This window comes from Alosa pseudoharengus, unplaced genomic scaffold (assembly GCF_046254945.1).
Source record: "Alosa pseudoharengus isolate Yale_2024_CS ecotype anadromous, Long Island Sound unplaced genomic scaffold, YU_APseudo_1.1 YU_APseudo_1.1_scf_2, whole genome shotgun sequence".
Lineage (NCBI taxonomy): Eukaryota > Metazoa > Chordata > Actinopteri > Clupeiformes > Clupeidae > Alosa > Alosa pseudoharengus.
In genome coordinates, this window is record NW_027468663.1 from 42,188,217 (window position 1) to 42,209,992 (window position 21,776).

Below are 21,776 nucleotides of genomic sequence, written 5' to 3' on the forward strand. Positions count from 1 at the left end.
GTAGAGAATATTTACAAGTTTTGCATCAGACGAACGAAGTGACAGTGGCTAGGCTACGTCTCTTTCAAGTTGTGTCAGGCCTTTAACAAATCTTCTTTTTGGCACTGACAATGGCGACCGTAAAAATAATCGTTTTGTCGTTATTTGTTTTGTTTCTTCCTCACATCAGATGCTGGAATGAAGGTGAGATTCTCTCCAAATGAACGTTACTGTTTTTGCGGAAGTGAAAAAAGTGACAGCAAAACGTTTTGCTGCTGTCACTTTTTCATTTCCGCAAAAACAAGAAAGTAACGTTCAAACTTGTAACTGTAGGCCTACAGGCTTACTTAGCGCGAAGTGTGATTATATGTTTCGATCCGTAGGCCTATTTGGTTCTCGCTGGTTTACTTGAAACTGTACTTGCACACCACAGGAGCTGTGTTGCTGCGCGATGTTCAGGTCCTCACTTTGTACAAGGGAAGATATACCACAGCTAGGCGCTCAAGTCCTGTCCCGCAGCTGCAATGTGTTGGGGGATCGGCGGGTTGCGCATCTTTTATCCCTGAAGTGGTTCAGTGTCAAAACAAAGGGTGGGATGGAATTGACGCTCAGGTAAGCTGATTTCACTTTTTTTTTTTTTTTCCGTTTAACATAATTTAATGTGAAGAGAGAACCATTCTTTACAATAGGCTAACACGTTTTTACTTCCTGGAACTTCTGAGGTCTCTGTTCAGTAGCCTAGTCTAGTAATATTATATTGAATGTGAAGCAGACGTTTTAAAATCCAAAGTTATTTAAAAACAAGTGTAAATGGATGTCTCCCACCTCCAGTAGCCCAGTCTCAGTGTTAGGCCTATATATGGTGATACTGTAATGTGTAAATAGTTCCCCTCTCCCCTGTTTGTGCTCCCTGTTTGTGGGGTTTGGGTATCATTCAAATTGTATTGATTCCGATTCTGCTTATCAATTCTGGTTCTTGCTGATTCCTCATTTCAATTCCAATTCCTCCATTCCAATTCCAGGTAAAAAAAAATGTTTAGGTACATTTTAAATATGTATTATTCGTTATTCCAGCAGTAGGCTAGTTTATGTGCTAAGCCTTGTCAAAACATTCAAAAAGTGAATATTGTAAGTATTGATTCACTTAGCATTAAAACTTCCGGAACTTCTGTTCCGGGTTTAGTTCTTTCTCACAGATTCTACTTGATTCTAATATTTTGGTTCCTAACCCTAGTGGGAGTGCAAAGCAGACATGGACAATACCTACCGGTTTGGACGCATCGAGGTGAGCTGCGAAGGCTTCAACCAGCCTGACGACCCCTACATCCTCAGGGGCTCCTGTGGGCTGGAGTACACCCTGGAACTGACGGAGGAAGGCCGCAGCCGACACTCCCACCAGGGCTGGGGTGGTGGTGGTGGTGGTGGTGGAGGAGGAGGAGGAGGAGGAGGAGGATGGGGCTCCAGTGGCTTCTCCCAGTTTGCATCCAGCTTCTTTTCGGGCAACAAGCATCATGGGGGTCAGCAGCAGAGAGCCAGCTCGGGATACGGGCAGCACCCATCAGGGGATGGAGAGGGGGCAGGGGGTCTGGTTGTGATAGCTCTGCTGCTGTTGCTGGCTTACGGCGTGTACAAGATGTTCCTGTGTGGGCCCACACATGGGCAAGGCCAAGGGCAGGAGCGTTTCCCCAGTGACGGAGACTGGCAAAATGGCCAGGGAGGTCACAGCGGCCCTCCTCCTCCAGGGTTCAAGCCAGATTACATGGGGGCAGGTAAGGCGACGTGGAGATGTGATGCTCACCAGTAACTAGGCATTGGGTCATGCTGTTGACTGATTATACACCCCTTTTTTACTTACTTTTGCATTTCTTCACATCTATACTTTAGTCTTTGCCTATGGCGGTGGTCCTGTAACAGCCTTGTAAAGATAATGGTTTAAGCTTTATTGATATAGGAACGTCACATATTACCAACCGTCACATATGTCCAACCTCTTACGTGTATGTGTCACTTAATATTAATTTCTATACAAACCAAGAAAAGATAAGTGTTACTAGTTAGCTAGCTAACGTTACCCGTTTGCTAATGTTTGCATGTTTGTAGCTATAAGTTACACAAAGTGACATCTGTTCCATCATGTGATGAAGTCTTCATCTGAATATGTACACCCTGCCTGCCGGCGAATGACAGCTTGATAAGTAGTAATACGGAAGCCTTGTGGGGCCAACTATGATGCTGATAATGGAACTCTCTTGAAAGGGTCCATAGACCCTTTCAAGAGAGTTCCATTATCAGCATCATAGTTGGCTCCACAAGACTTCCTTTTTAACATTCCATATGTTATCTTAATGCAGAGGAAGTAGATTGGGGCCCAAATAGAACGTTCAAGCATTGTTTTTGTTTTTATTGTTGAAAGGGTCAATAAAGTACCACTTTGCTTTGCCAGTGATTACAGCAGAGTGGCGCAGCGGAATGTTCTGAGAACACCCACATCACATAGCAACCAGTAAATAAACCATAAATAAGTATAGACCCTTTCAAGAGAGTTCCATTATCAGCATCATAGTTGGCCCCACAAGGCTTCCGTATTAACATTCCATATGTTAACTTAATGCAGAGGAAGTAGATAGAGTCCCGAAGTGTGACGTAGCGTTTCCATGACGGCAGAATCACTGGATCTAAACAAACTTTCGAAGTGGCATAAATAGCATTGAATGTAGACATGTGGCATCATTTCTACCTGATAAAAATAAATATATCCATTTAAACGTGTTTTACCTGCTAGGCAGCAGCTTAGCCACATAACACGGATTCCCTGGCAGGTGTAATAGAAAGAAACAAAATTCCAGTGGATATTTCACGTCTTCTCAAAGATTGGCGGCTGTTAAGAGCGACGTTTTTGCCAAAAAAATAAAGCCAAAACACGTCCGTGAATTTAAGGATTTTAACAGCATGCTGTGAAGTTACATGCAGGTCTCTTTTACAGAAGAAAACCCATGCTAAGATACAGTAAAACTCTGTAGTCACGAATTTGATCGTGTTGGTATGAATATAATGTTGTAGTATGTGAATCCTACAGTGTAAAAAAAAAATACTAACGTCTTAGAAACGTAAAATTATTGAAATAGATTAAGAAAGCCACCGCTATGGTGATTTCTAATGGTAGATTGATTTGTTTAGATCCAGTGAAATTGCTGCCTTGGCAACGCTACGTCATGGCTTCAGTACTCTATTGGGAACCAAATAGAACGTTCAAGCATTGTTTTTGTTTTTATTGTTGAAAGGGTCTATCTATATCTCTGAATGAACCCTGATATTCTTCAGAACGTTCATTTCCCAACATTGCAATGGTACTCCTTTAAGGGTTAAAAAGGAGGGGTGTAAATTCTGTTGGCTGTTGAGATCAAGTATGAACAACCCTCACCAGAATTACAGACTCTACCTTTCATTCATTTGTTTCAGATCACTCATCAGGCTATCCAGGGTCAGGTCCTAGTTATGGCTTTGCTGACCAGTTCACCAGACCCCACTCTAGTTCTCGTCACAACACTGGTGGAGGTTTTTGGACTGGCATGGGCACAGGAGGAATTCTGGGATACCTCTTTGGAAATCGGTGAGTCACAGACTGGGATTTGTACTGGGAAGTACTATGAAAAACAAAGTGTAATCAGAATGATGGGTAGTCATTCTAACTGTCCACTGTTCTTAATGATCATTGTGTATCCATCATAGTGTATTGTCACATATTTACATGTATACCCAAGGATTTAACATGACGCTACATGAGGCTAGTCTTTTTGAGCTGCGTTAATTGCTTCAGTGCTATGGGCTGTTAGAACTACAGTACTAGAGGCAAGGTCGTACCCATGTTTGCACTTTCCCTATATAAGGTTAGTGAGCCAAAATTATCAGTAAAACTTGACCATGATTGGAAATGCTGCCATAAATGACTGCCTAATGCTGTCCAACTGTAATGTGCTTTGCATAAAGGCGTCAACCAACCACTGGTCATTCTTGGGGATCAAACACCACCCAAAACACTCCCAGGACCCCACCAGCAAGCTCCGGAACACGCACTGCCTCTGGTAAAGCCTATACTTACATATATGAATTAGACTTTCATCCTAGAACCTGAATACTTTAATTTGTTCTGGTGTGTGTATACAGTATATGTGTGTCATTTGAATTTGAAGTTCAGTTGTTTGATGAATAATGTGTGTTCAGAATAGCAAGTTTTAAATGTATTTTTTTCCTGTGTCATAGGATTTGGTGGTACCAAAAGGCGATGAGATGTTGAGGACAAAGAACTTAATGGAACAACCTTTTCAATATGATCACTTTGTGTGGGAAGCATTTTGAATGTGAAATTAGCTTTTCAAGCAACAAAAGCACCTTAGGTTGGGTAGAAAGAAAAATTATTTAAAAAAAAAATGTGAATGCAGGTATACCTAACTTCACGATGCCCAAACCATGGCTGTAGCCTTACAGTATGGACGAGGTTTCTAAAAGCTACGGTGTCTCAAAAAAAACAAAAAACCCTAATATAAAATGGCCACAGTTTTACTCTTCCTGTAAACGGTTACTGTTATATCAACATTAGGGCCAACATTTTAACTGCACTGATGTGGACACTGGAATTGTTTGCAGGATTATCCTATATGCAGTTGTTTTATGGCTCCTGTCCATTTATAGTAGTCCTTATGTCAAGTTGTTGGGTTTTTTTTTACAGTGGTGTGTATCATACAGAAGGTTGTTAAAATTGCTTGAGTTGTCTCTAGTTTTTAGTAAAAGCTATATCATGTGGGTCCAAAGACCTGAAACTGAGTGAAATTTCCCCATTTGCAAAAAAGAAATAATAAACAAAAAAGGACTAAACTTTGTTTGAAAGACAAGAGGGCGATTTACACTCCAAATTGAAATGAGTTGATTTGAATATGTCTGTTTTGCAGTGACATTTCAATGTATTACAGAATATCTAAGATAGTAGTCCTGATTCTTGCAAAAAAGAGACAGCTGCAGACCAATTGATAAATTCAGTTTATCTGTTTCTAAGGTTATTCACAAATTTATATTTCATGATATACTGTATGTCTCATTACAGTATGTTAGGATGCATCTACCGGTAAATGTAGAGCTATCTTAAACTAAATTAGGCATTACATGATAATATTAAAATAAGTATCACTTGAAGTATTTATCGTCAAAAATGTGAATTTGCATCACAGGTCAAATGTGAGTCTAAAGAACTTGACAGAAACATTGACATCCATTTTGTCCATATTTGGTTGGACATTTTCAAAATGTTGCACCAATCTGTTTAGCCCCCTTATGTTTCCTCTATAATTTTCCTCATATTATATTCAGAATCCTTTTAAAAATATCATGTTTTATGAGTTTGATATAAATAAAAAAATATTTGTTGATTTATACAGCATTATAACCTTTTATTTGAAAACTAGTTGATTATATATTTTGAAATAGCCTGGAAGCCAGCCAGAATTTACCCAACCGACAAAATCTGAGTTTGGGAAATTCGGTATGGAGTCGTTTCATTTAGAAGTCTCAATATTTATACTCACATGTGTTCGGGCCAATCATATCATCTGGGCGGTCTTTATACAATGATGGACAGATAGACAAAAGTAACATAGTCATCCAGGTCACCTAGCACACTTGAGTTGACTTTGATAACAACAAAAAGGCTGACAGTAGAGAAACAAAATGATTAGATTCTGCTGTTATACAAGATATTGACAGTGCAATAACTTTAAAAGAAACAGAATCATTAATGCATTTGTCAAGAAGAAGGATGTTTTTGCTGCTCTCCCTATAATATTCACATATTTCGTTGTTCTGATTGATAAGGTATATCCAGTTGTGTGCTGAGACATTTTCCCTGCCAGTTGAAACATGCCCCATAATCAAATCCAAATGGTGTGTTTCCAGACTTAAATACTGATAAGAATTCAAACGTGGCTTCCAAGAGAAGGCATTTTTCAGAGTGTAATAATAACTAAAAAATCAAGGCCGAAAAAAATATTAAAACATTGGAATTTAACAAAAATATTTTATAGGTGTTTTGGGACACCCATTTTCCCGGATTCTGTCTGATTTTCCCGGATTCTGTCTGATTTAACAAGGAATGACCCATATTCATGTATGCTTTTGTACTTGTATTGTTAGCATACAATAGGCCTAAACAAAACGAAAAATTGACTATCAAATGAATATTTGTCATACATTTACATGACTCTTGTCCTTTGTATGCTGTAATAGACAAATGGTAGAATTGAGTTTGTCCTTGCTTGAGGTGCTAAACGTTATCGCCACACTGTCCTCCATCACTCTTGGTCACTGTGACCTTCGTTGGGCTGTCCTGGCTTCTCACACACCTCATCCGGGGGCACTCTCAACGAAGCATGGTGGTGCTCTGGGTCAGTAGCGGACAGGGAGGACGTCCTCCTGACCAGTTCTGCTTCAGATAGCTTCTCCACAATCCCGGCTCCATACGCGTCTCCCAACACATTGATCACCGTGCGAAAACGATCCCTGTGACAACCACATCGATTAATAGTAATCATGCAATGTCACAATATGACTTCCCACAAAAGCCACATGAACTGAATACAAAGTAAGGACGTTATCTTCACTCTTGGACATAGTCACTTTCAACTTACAGGAGCCAATCAACAGCGATGATCAGAGTGACATCATTGGCAGGAAGGCCCACAGCTGTCAAAACAATCACCATGGTAACAAGACCAGCATTAGGAACACCTGCAGCACCAATGCTGGCTGCTGTTGCTGTGATGCTGTCATAAAGGAGAACATTCATTCATTTGTTCAGTTGAGTTGAAATGCGCTCCACTGTTTTGTGGTGGAGGTAAGTCAAATGCGGTTAGATATTAGTATGTCTAGACACCAAAAAAGCCATATGATTTTTCTCACTATAGCCTTTACGTGTTTTGTGTATGCCTGAGTACACCTTTGTCCCCGAGTGTGTATGAATACCTCTTAAAAAGATTCTAGATCCTGTAGTTGAGTATGATTGTTTTCCCTGAGTCGGTTACCTGATAGTGATGATCTGTCCTATGGCCAGAGGGTAATTATTGAGCTGGGCGATAAAGATGGCCGCCACAGCCTCATACAGGGCGGTGCCATCCATGTTAATAGTGGCGCCCACGGGCAGCATGAAGCGAGTGATGCGCTTGTCCACCCTGTTGTTTTCCTCAACACACTGAAATGTCACAGGTAGCGTGGCTGAACTGAGAGCACAAGAGCACAAAATAAATGGAAGAGGGATGTGAACATACAGTAGTGACTTGGTTTTAACTGTAACTATCACGTCTCCATAGAATTTGCTAAAACATGTTCCTCAACAGTTGTAGTGATTTGGAGGTTGATTGTGGGTGTCTCTGAATGTTGTGTGTGTGTGTGTGTCTGTCTGTCTGTCCAAGTGCACCCTCGGTTTACCTGGAGGAGATCATGAGTGCAGTGAGTAGGGCTTGAGCCATCCCCCAGGCAAATGCATATGGATTCTTCCTCACCACAACCAAATAGAGCAGAGGCAGGACCAGCAGGGCATGAATGGCTAGTCTGTTTATCAAACAGTCAACAATACAACTATTTCAATTTGCAATCCTCCTGCAAGTCTGCTGTTACCAGCCAACTAGGTCATTTACAGCATTCAAGTATCTAAGGGCATAAGAACTGATTAGATGCTAATGCCATCCTATACCATGGGTAAAATATCTGTGGCTAAAGGTATGTAAATATATGAGTGACTGGCATTCCACAAGACATATACCACCACATAATGACTTCACTCTAACTATTGTGTTGATACTTCAGGTAAATGATTCATTGTGCTAAAGTTAGGGAATTTCCCACAATGGTCGATCAATAACTATTAATAGCCTATTTAGCATTACACAATATGACATGGGACAAAACAGCAATGCACAAATGGCTGATGCCAGTCTCAAACGCAACACATTGTACCCGGGATCCGTAAAGGCCCCGCCTCGTGATACAACCTTCTTTTATGATACAGCATGCGCTGACAGTAGTAGTAGAGGGCCTATGGGTTTCTGTAATTTTTTAATGTTCATTTTTGGGGAGTGGTTGGAATGTCTTCTTAGGTGACTGAACTTGTCTTCTTAGGTGATTGATCTTTTCTGAGTAGTTATACCTATATCACAAATGTGATACATGTCTCTGTTAGTGAGACACTACAGGTGAATATAATTTTTAACTAATAGATTCATCACTATGAAACTTGCCCAGTTGTTACTCAAAGACAGCTATTTTTTTGTATCACGAGTTTTCTTATTTGCCTGATGAAGATCTGTTGAGATCGAAACGTTGCCTTTTTAGAATAAATAAAGTACTTATTGGAGCCTATACAGTGTGCAGACCATCTCCTCTCTCTCTGACACGTTTTGTCTGGCACCTGTTTAAACATATTTTGGATGTGCGCACCTGTTTCCACAAATATCACAAGTTTTCTGAATGTTATATGCAAACTAGGCATGGTTGATGCAAATGTGCTCTAATTTGCATATATTTACAGAAATCTGAACATTGAATAAAGTTAGGCTGAAAATTATTGTTGTATTTTATTGACATATAAAAGGTACAAAATGTACAAAGGAGTTTTAGTAGTCAGTGGTCTTTAGTATGCGCTTATGCTCTGTTGATGTGGGCCCTATAGCAAAGCCAGTTGCCTGAATGCCCAAACAAAGAACCAAAACAAAAACAAAAAACAATCACCAACCAGGTAGGCTTCTTTAGCAAGTGTGTATTACCCATTTTCAACTAACTATATTATTTGGGTACTCATATTAGTAGTGAGTTTACCATTCTGTGATGCTTATCTGTCTGTGATCTTTCCTTCCCAACACTCACCCACTAAGCACTGTTACCATGTAGAGGCCCAGCTTTGTGAAAATGCTCCAGTCATCCACTGAAATGATTTTGGCAGCAATCAGAAACAGTATCCCGATAGGCATGTAACTACAGAAACAAAAGTAAGATATTACCACCAGAAAACAGCTATATTAGTATCCTTACAAAGTCAAAAAAGATTTTTATGGGAATACAGGCTACTGCTACCACACACAGGCCTCAAAGTACAAATGGGGGGCTCGACCAAAATGCAAGCTACCACGACAGATATCAAAGATAACCCACATAATGACCTGCACATAACATAATAACATAACATGATATAATTACCACATAATGACCTGCACATAACATAATAACATAACATGACATAATTACCACATAATGACCTGCACATAACATAATAACATAACATGACATAATTACCACATAATGATCTGCACCACCCTCATAGTCGCCTCATTTAAGGCGTCAAAGAAGTCCAACAGGGGGCGCCCACGTTCACCCATCTTTCCGATGACAGACCCGAACACCAGGCAGAAGACGATAAGGCCCAGGATGTTGATCCCATCTAGGTATGATCCAGTGATTTGGTAGTCCCTGGAACTATCCTATGAAAGAATAGACATTGGAGATATTGAGAAACAAGGCCTCATTTTCCATACATGGTGATGGGCAGCCAATATGCAGGCTGTAAATAGTTTTTTTCAATTCATCTTATAAAACTGGATGTATTGCTCATTGTTAGACCCCCAGTACAACTTAAACAAAACTGATTTGACTTCTTTGTTTTCAATTTAGTCACCATATCTTGATCATCCTACATGATCAAAATCAGGTTTTTCTTTCACTTGTATTTACTGACAATATAGGCCTATTGGAGTGAGGAACAGCACTAGAAGGGGTCAATTAGAAAGTATGTGGTGTCTACCTAGAAACTGCTCCTATTAATTATGCCATACCTGCCCTGTTACCATTGGACCACCCATGACAATCTGAATCATTAATGGATACAGGATATCTCGAAGGCCGTTATCCCGCTCATCACCCGGTTGCCACTATAGGCAATAGTCATGGCTTTAGCACGCTAAGGAAACACGCGGTTCCGTTTAAAAAGAAGCCGACTTGTACAACTTTCTTTGGCCCTATAACACCCAGTAGGCCTATTTATTCATTTTTCTCAGTTATAAGTGCTGCTTCTGGTCAGGCACTAGCCAAAAAATATAGTTTAATTATAAAACAATTAACAGCTTCAATCATTTTTAAATAATACATAAATAGGAATACTATATTATTATTATTAGTATTTTTATTATTATTATCAGTAGTAGTAGTAGTACTTGACTAGTGACTTGACTATGACTATGACTAGTAGTAGTAATAGCCTAGTGGTAGTAGTCTAGTAGCCTCGTAGTACAAACATGGAAGTCTGCACTGTGATGTCAAGACCACATCTGACATCACAATAACAAACCTGCTGATGTCATTGCAGCCAAGCAACTGAACACTCCAGTATTCCATGATACATAACTCAATTTGAACAATCAACTGAACTGGGTGCAGAATCATGGTAAGCTACACTTAAAATGGTTTTAATAGCTGATATTTCTATTTTCAACACTTAATAACTTTCTATTTTATACTATTACATTTATTGTCACTTGATAGAAAAGATATTCCCCCATAAATGTTTTTTAATACAGTAAATTAGCATACATTGCACAACACAAATTCAGAATGATCTCAAACATATTTAGCAGCCTGTTGTATTTATTGTTCCTATTAATATATTGTAACATTACAAGTAGGCCTAACTGCTTCATGTATTCTAATGTCCTTCCCTGTGATAAATAGACCCCCTATTTTTGATTTGATGAACAGCGAAAGGAGATAAGCAGTGCCCCACCTGGGAGTTGACCAATTGACCATAATGGATGCATATGGCAGATTAAGACTAGATGGGGTATGTATATGATCTTGGATGAAATTAAATAAATGACAAAGGCTGTGTGTGTGTGTGTGTGTGTGTGTGTGTGTGTGTGTGTGTGTGTGTGTGTGTGTGTGTGTGTGTGTGTGTATTTCTATAATATGTATCCCTAGAATATGATGTTATCTGCTTATATCCAACTATACACTATACATTATTAATCTCTATTGTATACACAACCATACTCTACCTGCACTTAGTATTTGATGCTTCTTTGCACTTCTGGTTGGATGTCAACTGCATTTCATTGGCTCTGTACCTGTACTCTGCTAAATGACAATAATCTAATCTGCATTCTTCCCACTGTCCACTTTCCTGCTCTAGATGAGTTACCAAAGTAGAAAGCATGCTTGGGAGAAGTGCTTAGACTCTAGTCTACGAAAAATTAAAGAGAAGTTGGATGAAAAAATGAGCAACATCCAGCTGGACATTGATGCCAGGCTCCAAAGAGTGGAACTGGAATGTCTAGAGAACTTAGCCACCATGCTTGATGAGAAATTAGACACCAAAATGGCCAGACCAAGCAGAGAGACAGAGGAGAGGCAACAGGTGAGACTTTTTTTAGTCAAGTTTACATTACATATTCTTTGACAGTACAGTTACAATAGTCATTGTGCTTCAAATTTAACCTTTAGGGTCTGTGTCTTTTTGTTTTTTTGCGCTGGCAGCATCTAGTTCCTATACAAATCCTGAATGTGTATGAAAAACAAAATATAACTTTGACAGACAAAAGGAGTTCATTTGGCTTGAGGGGATTGCAGTGTTTGGTGGACACAGGCTTTTAAACCATAAAGTAACACTCAGCTTGTTACATAAGAAGAGAAAGACAGACAATGGGCTCTATTTCAGCGATCTGAAACGTTTGGTCAGAGACGCAAAGTTTAAAGACATTTAAGGCGTGTCACATTCGCTAATTAAACGGCCTGATTTTGTGATCACACACCAGGTATATTGTTCAGCGCAACATCAAATAGCGTGTCGGTATTTTGACAGTCTAAAGGAATCTGCTTGCACAATTCCACTAGTACTTGCTTTACTAAAACCTGTGTGTGACTAGCAGAGTATAGCCTATATACATCTGCACTCGCCTATTATTTGAACTCATAGGCAAACTGAACTGAAACTAACTTCACCGGGTCTCATAGGCAATGACAAAACAGTTCTAAGTTATTTACTTTTACTATTGGCTGACAAGGGGTTACAATTAAAAAAAAAAGCAAATGTTTCGAATGACTCATCACTGACTTCAGTGTATGATATGAATAATGGGGGTGGTGGTAGTGTAGTATAGTGGTTAAGGAGCTGGGCTAGCGTGCAGTAGCCTGAAAGTTGTCGGTTCAATTCCCGGCTTCCACCGCTGTGCCCTTGAGCAAGGCACTTAACCCCAAGTTGCTCCGGGGACAATGTGATCCCTTGTAATAGCTGACATATGTAAGTCACTTTGGTCAAGAAGTGTAATGTAATGTAATGTAATGTAATGTAAGAATAAGACCTGTGTCGCGCTTTGCACCACGTTGCACCGGGTGCAAGATATGACTTTTAGTGTTTATGATATAGTTTTTTAATTCAGTTCCATATTGGGCTAATTTCAGATATCATCAAAAGCAGCTAAGATGAGGACAGAATGTGAGAGTCATAAAAAGGACAGAAGAGCAGCCCATAACCTTGAAGCAGACCATCACAGAGAGATGGAAAGAAGAGCAGCCCATAACCTTGAAGCAGACCATCACAGAGAGATGGAAAGAAGAGTAGCCCATAACCTTGAAGCAGACCATGAAAGAGAGATGGAAAGAAGGATCAGAGAGTTAGAAAGATGGAAAAGAAAGGCAGACAGTGAACGCATTAGAGAGAAAGGTAGGAGAGAGAAGCCAAAAAGAGAGGAGAGTGTGTGTAGAGTGAAGAATGACAAGGAGAGACAATCGAGACTGGAAGAGGAAGAAAGGCTAAACGATGAGAACCAGTGGCAGGGTGAGGACACAAAGTACCAGTGGGAAGAATCAATGGCGGTAAAAAAGAAACGGAGAGAAGAGGATATTAAAATAGAAGAAATGGAGGGAAGAAGAAAACAAGAGAAAGGTAGACTGACAGAGCTCGAGAAAGAAATAGAGAAAACAAAGGAGAGAGTGAGGGAGAAAAGAAAAATGAAAACAGAGATAGAGGCTGAGAGAAGGGAAATGGAAGAACATTTGAGAGGGCTGCACAACGTAAGAGAAAGAAAGAACGAAAGACTAAAGAAGGAAGAAGCAACACAAATATGGACGCAGACAGAGAGCATAGAACAGGAGGACCAAATGAGCGAACTGGATAGAACAACTAAAACACACAGGATGAGGGTAGACAAAAGGCAAAAAAGAAAAGACATGGAAATAGATCGGAGGTGTGGATCTGATAAACAAAGTGTTCTGCAATTTGACAGGATAAAAGAAAATGAAAGACTGGAAGAAGAAAGGATGAGAAATAAAAAAGAAATAAAACAAGCAGAAGCGACCATACAGGAGTTATTGATTATAAAGCAAGATCTTGAGAGGGCTATACAAACACAGAAGGAAATAGCGAGCAAGAGAGAACAAGAAAGGCTGAGAGAAGAGACAGAGCAGATGGAAATCCAACAAAAAAAAGAAGGAATAGAGAGGTTGAAAGAAGAAGAAAGAAAGGAAAAGGAACAAGAGAGAATGAAACAAATGCAAAATGAAGACCAACTCAATGAATTGGGTAGAGCAAATGAGAAACACAGAATGGAGGAAGAAAATAGGAGTGTAAAAAGCATGGGAAGTGAAAGAAGCCATAGAGATGACGGACTAAGTATTCAGGAAATTGAAAGGATAAACGATGGACTGAAAAAGGAGAGGCAAAATGAGATGGAGAGAAATCAGGGGAAAGAAATAATGCAGGAATTAGATATTCAAATGTCTGAAAGAGCACTACAACAAAAAGAGGAAAAGTTGAAAACTGAAAGAACTAGAATAGAGAAGCTGAGAGAAGAGGCTGACAGAAAGCAAATGGAAATCCAGAAAAAGAAAGAAGAAAATGACAGAGTGAAAGGGAAAAAAATAAAGAAAAATGAAATGGACGTGCCAAGAAAAAGAGAAGAATTCAGACTGAAAGAACAAGAAAAAGAAAAGAAAAACGAACAGGAGAAGGCAAGAAAAAGAGAAGAATTCAGACTGAAAGAATTAGAAGAAGATAACAAGAAAGAGAACAGACTAGAGAATGAAGAAAAGAAAGATGAAAAGTTAGACATGGAAAGAAAGAGAATAGAGAGAATGGGAGAAGAAACTAATACAAAACAGATAGAAATGCATAGAAAGAAAGAAGAAAATGAGAGGTTGGAAGAGAAAAAAATACAAAAAAATGAAATGGAGTTGGCAGGAAAAAGAAAAGAATGCAGACTGAATGAAAAGGCAGAGAAGAAGCGAAAGAAGGATGAAGAGATGGTAATGCAAAGAAGAAAAGAATTTGAAAAGTGGCAAAAGAAAGAGAATGAGATGGCAAACACAAAGCAGATGGAAATCCAAAGAAAAAAAGAAGAAAAGGAGAGGTTGAAAGAGGAAAAAGCACAGGAAAAGAAACTGGAGATGGCAAGAAAAAAAGAAGAATGTAGACTGAAAGAACTTGAAAGAGAAAATGAGAGAGAGAAAGTCAGGCTAAAGAAAGAAGAAAAGAAAAGAGAAAAAGCAGAGAAGAAGCAAAAGAAACTGGAAGACAGACTGAGAGAGTTGGAGAGATTGCAGGAAGAAAGGAAGAAAAAGGAGATGGTTGCAAAAGAACAACAGAAGCAATGGGAAGAAATGTTGGAAAGGATTCGGAACAATGATACAGTAAAGGAGAAGAGTATGTCTGTGAAGAAAAGGAAAGAAATTGTTGGCGCACTTGACAAAGTCTATCATAAGGCCTGTGACAGAGGTGAGAAAAAAGTTGAGTTGGTGAAAGGTACAATGAAAGAGACAACGCAGGAGCATCAAAAACGGCTTGATAACATAGAGAGCCAATGTGTTGAGAGTTTGAAAAAGCAACAGGAAGAAAATGCATCTGGGATTCAACATACGCTGATTGAAGGACATGTTTCAAATACTGACACAGCTGAAGGTGCTTCTATGACTGCTTCATCAGTACTATCTAACAGCCATGAAGGTTGTACAACAAGCTCTCCACCTGCACAACCTCCAGCTCCAAGAGTGCAATCTAAAGACTCTAAAGGTTCAACAAGACCTGCTTCACCAGTCCAGCCTAGTGGTCCTAATATTTCAAAAATGACTGATCCACCTGCCAAACCTAGTTGCTCTATAACAACCGGTCTACCGGCTCAACCAAAAGGCCCAGACATTTTGCCATTGACTACTCCACCAGTACAACGTAATGACCCTGAAGCTTCTCCAGCCACTTGTACGTCTGTCCAATATATTGGCCCAAAGTGTTTGCCAGTGACTGATCCAACTACCTTATCTGATGCCCTCCTCAAGGCTTCTCCAGTCACCTCTACACCTGTCCAGTGTATTAGCCCTAAACCTTCTCCAAGAGCTGGTCCAAGAATCCAGTCTAATGACCCCAATTACTCACCGATGGCTGTCCAAGCAAACCAACTCAGTGGTCTTACAAATTCAGTTGTCACTGCTATATCAGTCAAATCTAGTTGCCACAAAGGATCATTAGCAGTTGGTATACAAGTTCACCATAACAGCCCTCAAGGTTCTCCAACTATTAATGCCCAAGCTCACCATAACAGCCCTCAAGGTTCTCCAACTATTAATGCCCAAGCTCAGCCTAATAGTCCTCAAAACATTTCATCTACCGCTAAGGGCCCGATAGATCCACCAGTTAAACCTGATGACCACAAGACTCCACCAGCCCAAAAAAGCAGTTCTAAATCTCCAGCAACGTCAGGTCCAAATAAGGGCCCTGAAAATGCACCATCAGCCCAAACTAAAGCTCCTCAGATGAGTCCAGCAATGCTTGCTAAGTTAGAGCGAGCAAAAGCCAGAAAGGAGGCCTTTAAAAGTGCATCAACATGCAAAGGTAAGAAAAAATTTCATAATATGATTCTATAGAGAATGTTTTTTCTAGATGTGTCTCTACAGGATGTATCTTCTCCTGCAGTAAATATGTTTGTTCTTTTTTTTCAGACTATTCCATCTTCTGTGTGAAAAGATAGAAATCTCACAGCATATCATACAGCATATAAAAAAAAACTAAACAAAACAAAAAATATCATACAGCATATTTAAAAAAATGTAAAAAAAAAATATTACTATCCAGGTTTGTGTGTTCTTCTGTGTGGAAACTACTATCTACTGACAAAAGAAACTAGAATGCATTTCTGAATGTAGCCATCAGAAGCATAATTTCTATGCACTTTCTGCGCATGCCTTCTCTCTTTTTCCGAGGCCAGGTTCCTTACTGTCAGTGTACATGAGGTTTAGGGCTTTGGGACTCAGCAGGTTAGAGCAAAGCCATAGAGATTAATATAATAAAATATCCATAACTTAGCTTAAAGGAGTCATTCTACAGGAAATCATTCTTTCATGTTGGCTTTGAAATAAGATATGTCAATGTGACTAGTGGATGTACCAGTCTTTTCAAAAGAGACTGTTCCTGTCCCTGCCTGTAATGACCATAGAATGGAAATGTCCATAGCCTCTGCAGTCACCTGATGATTCTTGTTTCTATGATTGATACTTATAGTTCCAGCTAAAATTGTCTGCACTGAATTTCACTCAAATCAGATTGCATTGCAGACCTACAGTTTGTCTCAAGGAAAAGGATTTGCATGTTGGCCCAGACTATTTTCTTCCTCCTTGTTTTGTTTTCTATGGCTGGGATACATATCATCTTCCTGGCTTTGTCAAGATAAGACAACTGTTCATGATACTTACCCCCTGTGGAGAGGTTGTGGGAGACAGAGACAGGACTGTGGTTGTATTCATTACTCCTAAAGTTGGAACAATTTCTTCACGCTTGGTTTTGTACTAGAAGATTATGAAAAATTGGTTATTTGGTCCTATTCAGATAGAAATGTTATGCATGTTCAAATGTACTTTTAACTCAAAGTAACTAAATATTATCAGAATGGTTTGACTTTTATTTACACACATCATTATGGTTTAAAGAATATAGCAATCTGAAGAAAGTCTGTTTATCAGATTATCAGATCTTAATCATTCTGCCAAGTGTTCAGTTCAATATTAAATATTAAATGATGATGTCTATCAGTATTTCATTTTAAGACAACTCAAGAAATAAAAGACCAAAAGGTGGAGCTTGGGATCCTTACCTGTTGAAAGCAGGCCTGCACAAGGTTTTCAGGGAACATGTTCCTATCAGAAACATACAGTCATCACCACTGACTACGTTTCCATGCTCACTGTATTCCGATTAAGGAACATATTCTGGTAATGGCAATATTCAGAATAAGATGTTTCCATGTGGGAATATTCCCGTTTACATGTTATTCAGCATATATGCTGAATAAAGCAGCGAAGTGCAGTAGATACATAAATAATGTATTGATCACTTCATATGTGTATACATTGTGACCATCTATTTGTTTGTTTGTTTGTTTTGGTTGGTAGGTTTGGGTTAAAATACCTCACTTTTGTACTTTATGGGCCCAAAGTTAAATGATTAGCACAGCCAAAATCCTAAGCACAAATAGTGGGTCAGCTCAATGTTCCCACACTCCACACTTAGTTCATGGATGAGACTCCTTGCCTGCATTTTGTCAAAAGTTTAAAGTGGGTTAGAGGTCAGAAACCAGCTCACCTGATCAGATCCAACATGGCGTCCACCATCGACATATTCTGAGGAGTCCCAAACCTGCCAATGTCACCAGCGTTTACTGATCCTCCAGGCTTAATGGCAATCACCAGAATGATTCCTGAGATGACATTTAGCTCATATTTTTAAAGGCCTGTGCTGGCTGACATAACCTGCTAGTAATATCTGTGCTGGTTGGTATTAGTTAATCTTTAGATAAATAAGTCATAAAAACAAACACTATAAATACTCTATTGTGATAATGATATGATAATAATAACAAATGTCCTTTGATGCAGGACAGCACCACGGGCAGCACAATGACCCACCCAGGACAACAGCAATCACGGTAGTGGTAAAGTAGTACACGATAGCACGCAACCCAATTCGGCCTGATACCTCTGACTCCAAGGATGCTACACCTGTTTGAGAACAGACATTACAGTACCTCTTACAGATGGAGTTGTGTTAAAGCACATGGTTAGGACAGTGTACATGTGAGAATTCATTTAAACACGTGCATGTAGTTAATATTTAAACTAGGGCTGTCAAAATAACTGATTAATTTCGATTAATTAATTTGAGAAAAAATAACTGATTAAAAAAATTAGTGCAGATTAATCGATTCCGTATGACCTTTGACCCTGAGCCATTCTAGTCAGTAAAAATTAGACTGTAAAATGAAGGAGAGAGAAGAAAACGTGCTGCCTGGATCATTGATTGGAACATTTACTTTAAAAAAAACGGCCTGATGGTGTTGATAAAAAATAAAGTGTTGAAAATAAAGTCCTCTGCAATGAAATGCCTTGTATGTGAAAAAAAAACTTCTTCCCGAAGCACTTTTACACGTGCATGTAGTTAACATTTAAACTAGGGCTGTCAAAATAACTGATTCATTTCGATTAATTAATTTGAGAAAAAATAACTGATTAAAAAAATTAGTGCAGATTAATCGATTCCGTATGACCTTTAACCCCGAGCCATTCTAGTCAGTAAAAATTAGACTGTAAAATGAAGGAGAGAGAAGAAAACGTGCTGCCTGGATCATTGATTGGAACATTTACTTTTAAAAAAACGGCCTGATGGTGTTGATAAAAAATAAAGTGTTGAAAATAAAGTCCTCTGAAATGAAATGCCTTGTATGTGAAAAAAAAACTTCTTCCCGAAGCACTTTTGAATTTATTTCCTCAGCATATTAGGTCATATCATAGATTATCATGGCAATTATTTGAACAGTTGAGTTTTAATGTCACTAATGCTGAAGAGTTTTTGAACTTTAATGTCACTAATGCTGATTATTCAATGATTCATTTGAATTTAAATATTTAAAATACTTTCACAGCAAAAATTATATATGCGATTAATTTAGATTAATTAATCACAGAGTATGTAATTAATTAGATTAATTTTTTTTAATCGATTGATAGCCCTAATTTAAACACTTCATATTTCACAAGACACAAGGAATTATGTTATTCTTTTCAATAGTGGGAGGTTATCAAAACAGAGAGCAATTGACTATCAGTAATCTGAGACCAACTATATTTGATAACATTTAGAATAATAAAAAAAGCAGCTCATTTTTGGGTGTTTTTACTTGGTATGCATTATAACCAAATAATTAAGAATGTCCATGTGCTGGTCTTTCAGTAAAACAAAGACTTCAAATGGCAGAGTGTGACCTAAGCAACTCCAGAATCCCGATTCTCGGAGCGCCACTCAAAATAATCCTGTGCATGTCACGATAGCCCAATGAGAGTGAATGTGAACAGATGATGAAAGCAAGCGTGGCCGTCCGGAGGTGATCTACTGGGCACCTGTGATGATGCTGGAGACGATGAGCGGCAGGATGATGAGCTTTAGCATGCGCATGAGGATCTCACCCGGGAAGCCCAAGTAGAACTTCCCCAGCTGGGACAGATCGCCATAGTCACGGACAGCTATGCCCAGCCCAATGCCTAACACACAGAGGGGAATGAGGCCATGAATCACACACTGTACTGCACTGTATGCAGGACTCCCAATTTGACTGTAAAGTGCTACTACTGCTTTATGACTGCTGCAGAAACGTTTATGAAGGCTACCTCCAACGCCAACAATGCTTTAGTTGATCTTTGTTTTGCCAAGTTGACACCACACGTCAAGTGAAATATACAGTATTTTGTTTGAAATATTTGTCACACTTCACTTGAATAGCCTGCAGACAGCACATACTGCGGTACTTTGGACTGATTAAGATCCCTGAGGACATCTTACATCCAAAGAGCTGGAGCAGCACGATGAAACTAACAATGAACAACAGCATCAATAGACAATGCGAGGCAACAAGAAACAAAGAATAAAGACGCAATGTTTGTTTGAACACAAAATCACTCACCAAGTGGCACCGACAGAATAGTTGCTATCAGGAGCTGGTTCTTCCTCAGCAGTCCTCTCAGATCCCATCCCTTCCTTGACCAATGCATTATTATTCCTGTGTCTGAGGATTAGTCCAGTACATGTACCACAAGATGCCTGCCCAAAGGGTCTGTCTGATATCTGCCTCGATCACAGGGTCCCAGCTCACAATGATTTGGTGAGTGGCGCAGATGGGCTGTTGTGTCTTTGTAATGTAGCTCTGTTTGTCTCTCCCTCTCTCTGACGTTTATTTCCATGCAAAGAAATCACATTCTTGTCTTTTGTGAATATTTAACCTCCTCTAAGTAGTACTTGGTGACTAGTTCTGAAACACTCCAACAGTGTGTAACATCACCATGGAATTTTGTTATCTTTAAAGCTGGTTCGTTTTAATAGGCTACTGCTGACACATTAAATATGACGCATGGTTCCATATTCCAAAAGTTCTAAAACAGGATGAACTCATTTAAGTTAATGTTCTACTTAAGTTCAAAGAATATGCATGATATTTGCATTCTGATGAATACTGAGATTTATGCCAAAGTTGATGTGGTAGAATGATTACCTTATTCTGAATCTGAAACAGCTGGTATAATATTGTATCAGATGGGATTTGGCAGATTCTTTTGTCCAAAGTGACATACAAATAACAACAATACAATAGTTAAATTTAACAGTAAACTATTTAAAAAGTTGGTGAGACTACACTAAGGAGAATAGCAATAGTAAACAACAATGTCAATTCAATCAATAGCCTAATTAAAATAATACAAATACTAGAATATACAAATCATAAGTAACACTTAGGGCTGTATTTTGGGTCACCAGCGCATGGCGTAATACTTGTTATTCACCCGCGGAAAGTATTTTGCACGTTTATTTTTTAAGCATTGCGCCCAGGGGTGTGGCAATTAACAACCTAGGGAGGGGACTCGCGCATTGTCTAAAAATCGCTATCATACACCACCTAAACCTGGTCAGAAGTCAATGGCGGGTTGTTCATATGCTATTTTAAGAGCGCATGTCAACAGTCATATTGGCAGGTGCACGCACCATCCTTCTATCATTCATGAACGCACACCAGCGCACGTCCATGCAAAGCATTAAATTGCGCGATTACAATGGGAAACATAATTAGAATAAAGATATTACAAAATACTGTACATCTCATGATGAGTAGTTATTCACCATCATTTGCAAATTGGTAATGACGGTTAAAAGTGATTAGGGGAGAGGGGAGAGACACACGTATGGAGCACAGCTGAAGACGCACTGTCACGAGATATAAGCAACTCCTCTGCAGGATAAATGTTGTTTTATTCAGTCATTTGAGCAACATTAGGGTAAGTGTTGCTTTTTCCAGCCTATGTTTTCGGTGGTAACCCATTGTCAGTCAATAGTGAAAGTAACTGCATATAACTGTCTTGTCGTTGACTGACTCCTTGGTGAAGTTAGTTTCACTTTGCCAATGAGTTCAAATAATAGACGAGTGCAAATGCGTGAAGGCTATGCTAGGTTTTAGTAAAGCATGGTTTAAGAATGACTATTCCATACAGTCTCGTAAGCAGCCTCCTTCAAATGCGCCGTTGAATGCCAAAATACCGATGCATTTATTTGACATATCGCGCGTTGCGCCGTTAAAGGGAATGACAGATGTCATTCTCATTGGTTTAAAATGATGTTACGCCCCAAACACACCCATATGACTGATTAAAAGACCTAGGAACACCTTGTTACGCCATGCGCTCCACTTTTGAGA

General features: G+C 39.2%; 2 protein-coding genes across 2 annotated transcripts; one reads left to right on the plus strand and one right to left on the minus strand.

The window, feature by feature from the left end:
* saraf (store-operated calcium entry-associated regulatory factor) lies at nt 1-5,403 on the plus strand. Its single transcript, XM_076295021.1, has 6 exons — nt 1-183; nt 413-591; nt 1,214-1,748; nt 3,439-3,589; nt 3,967-4,061; nt 4,240-5,403. The coding sequence occupies exons 1-6, from the start codon at nt 111-113 to the stop codon at nt 4,263-4,265; spliced, it is 1,059 nt and encodes a 352-aa protein (XP_076151136.1). The 5' UTR covers nt 1-110; the 3' UTR covers nt 4,266-5,403.
* A 361-nt stretch (nt 5,404-5,764) lies between these two features.
* On the minus strand, nt 5,765-20,052 carry LOC143134556 (excitatory amino acid transporter 3-like). Its single transcript, XM_076295019.1, has 12 exons — nt 19,998-20,052; nt 19,438-19,578; nt 17,950-18,042; nt 17,627-17,741; nt 17,139-17,181; nt 16,741-16,833; nt 9,310-9,494; nt 8,884-8,991; nt 7,450-7,572; nt 7,047-7,241; nt 6,654-6,788; nt 5,765-6,525 (listed from the first exon to the last, which is right to left on the minus strand). The coding sequence occupies exons 2-12, from the start codon at nt 19,490-19,492 to the stop codon at nt 6,318-6,320; spliced, it is 1,353 nt and encodes a 450-aa protein (XP_076151134.1). The 5' UTR covers nt 19,493-19,578; nt 19,998-20,052; the 3' UTR covers nt 5,765-6,317.
* Nucleotides 20,053-21,776: the final 1,724 nt, after the last annotated feature.

Bases quoted from the DNA above. Each gene is read 5' to 3' on its own strand.
- saraf (XM_076295021.1), top strand. From the start codon at position 111: ATGGCGACCGTAAAAATAATCGTTTTGTCGTTATTTGTTTTGTTTCTT. The intron at 1,749-3,438 runs GTAAGGCGACGT...CATTTGTTTCAG, and splicing joins GCCAGATTACATGGGGGCAG to ATCACTCATCAGGCTATCCA. The intron at 4,062-4,239 runs GTAAAGCCTATA...CCTGTGTCATAG, and splicing joins CGGAACACGCACTGCCTCTG to GATTTGGTGGTACCAAAAGG.
- LOC143134556 (XM_076295019.1), bottom strand. From the start codon at position 19,492: ATGCGCATGCTAAAGCTCATCATCCTGCCGCTCATCGTCTCCAGCATC. The intron at 18,043-19,437 runs GTGCCCAGTAGA...GTTCTCAAACAG, and splicing joins CGTCTCCAGCATCATCACAG to GTGTAGCATCCTTGGAGTCA. The intron at 9,495-16,740 runs GTAAGTATCATG...ATTCTTTCATAG, and splicing joins CCACAACCTCTCCACAGGGG to GATAGTTCCAGGGACTACCA.